This window comes from Pygoscelis adeliae, unplaced genomic scaffold (genome assembly GCF_000699105.1).
Source record: "Pygoscelis adeliae isolate BGI_AS28 unplaced genomic scaffold, ASM69910v1 Scaffold197, whole genome shotgun sequence".
Classification (NCBI taxonomy): Eukaryota; Metazoa; Chordata; class Aves; order Sphenisciformes; family Spheniscidae; genus Pygoscelis; species Pygoscelis adeliae.
In genome coordinates, this window is record NW_008825105.1 from 1,321,227 (window position 1) to 1,326,159 (window position 4,933).

Consider the following 4,933-nt stretch of genomic DNA (forward strand, 5'->3'; position numbering starts at 1 on the left):
AGCCCGCGCACCCCCCGCGGGGGTTCGTCCGAGGGGGCTGCGGAGCCCAGCCTGGGGGGCTATAGGGTCCGCTCGAGGCGGGCTGTGGGGCTCACCCCGGGGTGCTATAGGGCCTGCCCTGGGGCAGCTATAGGGCTCGCTCTGGGGGGGCTGTAAGGCCCACATGAGGGTGACTGTAGGACCCACCATGGGGGGGCTATAGGACATGCCAAGGAGGGTACGACGTCCTGTCCCCCCACCCCCGGTTCTCCCCTCCACTCTCAGAGCGTAACCGGGGCCGATCAGGTGTGTGAAGGTACGACACCACAGGCTTTGGGGACCCCTCGGGCAGTCACTGAGCGGTGACTGTGAATGCAAGCGTGTCCCCAGGGTCCCTCGAGGTTGCCGGGGTGGGTGAAGGCTGCGGGGATGTCAGGGCAGCAGCCTGTACCGCTGATCCCCCCCAGAGTCTCTCCTGCAGGTGCTGCACCCCTGCCTGCACCCAGTGCTGCCAGGCCCCTGCCCGCAGGAGTAGCTGCTCCCAGGAGCGGGTCTCGCTTGGGTTACTTGTGGGCTTGCACCTCTGCCAGGTCGCGTGGGCTGAGCGCAGGTTCGGATGGGAGCTGGGATTCAGCGCTGGGCTCCTTGCACGGGACAGGGCTTGGCTGTCTAGAGCTGGCAGGGCTTTGCTGCGGTGGCTGGGAGAGCGGGGCTGGCAGCTGCCTGACGTGGGAGTCCCTTTCCCCCTCCTCGCCTCTGCCCAGGGGTGCCAGGTCTCGGGCGGAAAAGCGAGGCTGGTGGTGTCCGTGCCCTCACCGGGCTCCTGGAGTGTGGAGGTGGCGGAGCTGGGTGGTGCGCTTGAATGTATATACGTGTGCATGCACCCCCTCTGAAGGCACATGCTTCCCGTGTGCCTGGAGCATCATTAAAAATGTATTAATAGCCAAGTGTAATTAATTACAAGAAGCTGCAGGAAAATACATATGAAAGGGCAGATGGCAATGGGCAGGAAGCTCGGAGTTCAAGTTCCTCAGAGCACAGAGTCGTAGGGGCAGGAAACGTCTCGGGCTCTGTGCAGCACCGAGCACAGACCTCGGTGGCGATGGTTGGTTGAGAAGGACCCCAGCTCTCTGGTATCCAGGCTCTCTCCAAGCATTGGAGGGGGTCAGTGTTCAACAGCAGCTTGTGTGCGTGTGCGCGCGTGTGTTTTTAATTTAAAAAAAAAAAAAAAATGGCAAAAGAACCCTTAGGAGTTGGGGGGGGGAAAAACCTCCAGTTGCATTTCTCTTAGCTGCTATCGCAAGAGCTGTTCGGGAGGGGATTGGAGCAGTGCACTGGTCCTCAGCTGGTTCCTATTAGCGTTCCTGTTCGCTTTCCTCCGTGCACTGGAGCGGTGCCCGGTTCACACCACCTCGTTGCACGGTGTCAGTGCACAGCTGCTTGCAGGGGCTGTACCAGGCTGTGCCGGTGACACGGAAAAAATCTCCCAGCGCTCGGGGCAGGGTGTGGAAGATGGGGAGGAAGGGTCCGGGTGCTTCGCCTCCCCTGCCTGCCCTCTGCCTGATGGGGTCTTCAGCCCCCTGTGCTCCAGGTTGTGCCCGCTTTCCGGGGCTCCCGTTCCTCATTCTTTAAGCTCTGTCCCCGGGCAGAAGCATCTCTGTACCAAGAAGGCACAGGCAGTATCAGTGAGTCAGCCAGCCACGCTATCAGGGAAGCACGCACTCCTCCATCCCTCATCTGGTGATAAGAAGAGCAGCAGCGATGTGGAGCCAAACCCCTGTGAGGACTCCGGCGTGGCTGGACTTTTTTAGCCTGACTTTGGCAACAAGGTGCCCTGCTGCAGTCCGGCCCCAGGCTGCCAGCCACCTCTCGGGCTGGGGAGCGGTGCTGGGTGTGCCTGTGCGGGGAGGCAGCCGACGCGGTGGTTGCTTCGGGGGTGCCGAGGGGTCTCATGGCAGGCGCGGCACCGGGGTGTCGGGTGGAGCTGCTTCGCTTCAGCATCTTTGCACAGGGCTTGGGTCTTGCTTCGCATTTAATTGCTGCAAGGCTCCTGGTGTGGAATCACACTCCCTTTCTCCCCCACCCTGCTCACGCAACCGCAGCAGGGAAGGATTTGGGCTGGTAGCAGCGCTGCGGCCCTGCTGATAGCTGACTTCACTTTGGATCCACAAGGAATAGCACCGGGCATCTCCCAAGCAGCTGCGCTCGGGAGCTGGAGGAGCTGCCGCCTCCAAACCAGGCGAGCCCCTGCGTGTGTGTGTGCAGGTTGCTGACGAACCACGTGTGAGTCTCCAAAGTTAGCTGCCTGGAATTCAGGGGGGATAAGGCTCAGTAATCCCATTAAACCTGCTGGAAAGGGCTGATTGGGCTGTCGAGCAGCAAAACAAAGCAGCGCAAGGACTCTGCAGGCGAGGCGACGCTGAGCACCTCAACAGGGAGCCGTTCCCCTGCAGCCGATGTGCGTGTGGCTGATGGAGGGCACTGGCCCCAGGGTCCAAGGTCTTCCGCGTGGATGGGCCATGACAGCTTTTGCTTGCTGAATTTCTGGCCTCTGGGGCCTGGCAGGACAAGGAGAGGAGAGACCTGAGCGTGGCACCGTGGTGGAAACACAGATTATCTGGCCTGGGAAAAGCAGCTCGGTTGCTTGAGAAGGTTCAGCCCACCCGAGCGCAGCCGAGGGGCAGCAGCCCGAGGGGACGTGGCGCCCGGCTCGCCACCCGCCCTGCTCACCCCGAATCCAACACCAGCCAGCTGTATAACGAGGGTTGTTAGCGCCGTCTAACTTCGGGTGTCTCATTCCAGTGCTTTGAGTTTCCCTCGGGAGGCTGCATGGGGAGCCCTATATATAGGCACCCTATATAGGAGTGAGAGTTGCTGAGTGGGATGTCTAAAATTAGCTGTCCCACCCCCGAGCACCGCTGCTGCCGTAGCACGCGCCCTCGCCCCCCTCCTGCTCCGCCAGCGTCACACCTGCTCCGGCTCCCCGAACCCAAAGGGGATAAAGAAATCATTCTCGTGGGGAGCAGCGGCACCCCGGAATGCTTGGCCTCGGTGCCGAGCAGGAGCCGCGTGGGGCTGAGCATCCTGCCTGCGTGGGGGACGATGGGTCAGGGGGTCTCACGTGGGGTGACGGAGACCCAAACCCCTCGGTGCACCGGAGGCGACTGAAATCACCGCGGTGTGGAGAGAGGAGCCCAGCGCGGGCGGCAGGGGCGGCGCCTGCCATGCGGGGGGCCAAGCCGGGGCGACGGGAGAACAAAACTCTCTTTCCATCTGTGAGGAGCCATCAGAGCAATGACACGAGACGTCCCCAGCAGAGACGTCCCTGCCTATCAGCGACCCAGCCCCGCGGGGAGGGTCGGGAGGAGGAGATGGGGTGGTGGTGGTGTTTGCTCCGTGTTGTTTGCTGTTTGGGGTTTGTTTGGTTTTTTTTTTCCTCCTTTTGCGACAAAAGATTTGCGCAGATTTTTTGGGAGCGATTCCCGGGGCCGCCCGGGTGCCAAGCGTGCTGGCTGCACGTCTGGCCTGAGCTCTTCCTGAGCTCCCAGGTGAAAAACGGCAGGATTTCCACCCAAATCGCCAGCTTTGTGCAGCTGAAGCCTCGTGCCTGTGGCCCCGTGCAGAGCCCCAGTTCACGCCTGAGCCTCAAGGCCTTGCAAACTCGTGCCACCTGCCACGGGAGCTTTCCCGGCTGCTGTGGGCACTGCTGCTTCGTGCTTTCTTTTGCCCGTTGCCTGCTAACTGCCTTTGCCACGTTGCTTTCTCCCTGGGGTCCGCTGGTGGGAAGGGGGTTTCCCCCACGCCTGGCTGGCATGGCAGGGATGTACAGGCATCGGCTCTGCTGCCCTTCTCCCCCTCCAGCTCTTCACCGATGGCATTACCAACAAGCTTGTGGCCTGCTACACGGACGAGGGCATGGCAGACGCCGTACTGGTCCGTGTCTACGGCAGGAAGACGGAGCTGTTTGTGGATCGGGAGACGGAGCTGAGGAGCTTCCAGGTGCTGCGTGCCCATGGCTGCGCCCCCGACCTCTACTGCGCCTTCCAGAACGGGCTCTGCTACCAGTTTCTGCCGGGCATCGCACTGGGGCCCGACCACGTGCGGGACCCCCACATCTTCAGGTGTGCAGGTCCGGGGAGGAAATGTAGGATGGGGAAACCGGCGGGGGGTTTGCTCCGTGTTTCCAGCTCTCCCCCTTGCTGCCTTTGCTGCTTGATTGGTGCTTGAGCATCGCTGATGTGCACAAACCCGGGCGGTGCTGGGGGATAAATGGGCCACACTGCCGCCGGGTTTATCACCATGCTTTTAAAGCATCAGCTTTTGGTGAATGGGGATTGCACGAGAACCGTGGCTTTTACCTGAACTTGCCCTGGAAAGGTGAATGCTGCTTTTGACCCAGACAGGGTCTTGAAATGCTTCAGAGGCTCGCAGCTGAAATGGAGGGGAGCTTCAGCTGTGCTCACTCTGTGTTTTTAGACGTGGCTTTCGGGGAACCCCTCTTGAGATGTCTCAAGCCTGGTTTTGAGGAGCGCTCCTCTCGGGGATGCTGCTGCACCTCTCACCCGTGCATCCGTGTTTCCTTCCAGGCTGGTGGCCCAGGAGATGGCCCGGGTACACTGCACAAATACCTCACCCTCGTGAAGACGGATCTCAGCCCAAAGGTATCCAACCCCAGGTAAAGGCAGAGGGATCCCAAAGAGCCAGGCTCTGGCTTGGGCATCTCTAAGTCTTCCCCGTACGGGACCGGGGGGAAGAGCCCCAGTTCCCAGGTAAAGCCTCTGCAGGAGTCTAGGGTCGGTGAGTGGGGCTGGGGATGGTGTTGAGGCTGGATCCGGCCACGCGGCCGCTTCTGGATCCCTCTGCAAGCAAACTCGTGGCCGAGCCCCCAAGAGCAGGTGGGATGGAGGCACCTCCGTGCACCCTTCAGTGCCCCTCCTCCTGCCAGTCCGGGAGC

The 4,933-nt window shown here is 61.5% G+C and overlaps 1 protein-coding gene across 1 annotated transcript in view; it reads left to right on the forward strand.

Moving 5' to 3' along the window:
- Positions 1 to 3,203: 3,203 nt before the first annotated feature.
- The window catches only part of ETNK2 (ethanolamine kinase 2), a 6,293-nt gene continuing 4,563 nt past the window's right edge, over positions 3,204 to 4,933 (forward strand). Inside the window, exons 1-2 of the mRNA XM_009327446.1 lie at positions 3,204 to 3,254; positions 3,841 to 4,100. Of these exons, the coding sequence (XP_009325721.1) occupies positions 3,204 to 3,254; positions 3,841 to 4,100 (311 nt within the window). The remainder of the gene's footprint in view (positions 3,255 to 3,840; positions 4,101 to 4,933) is intronic.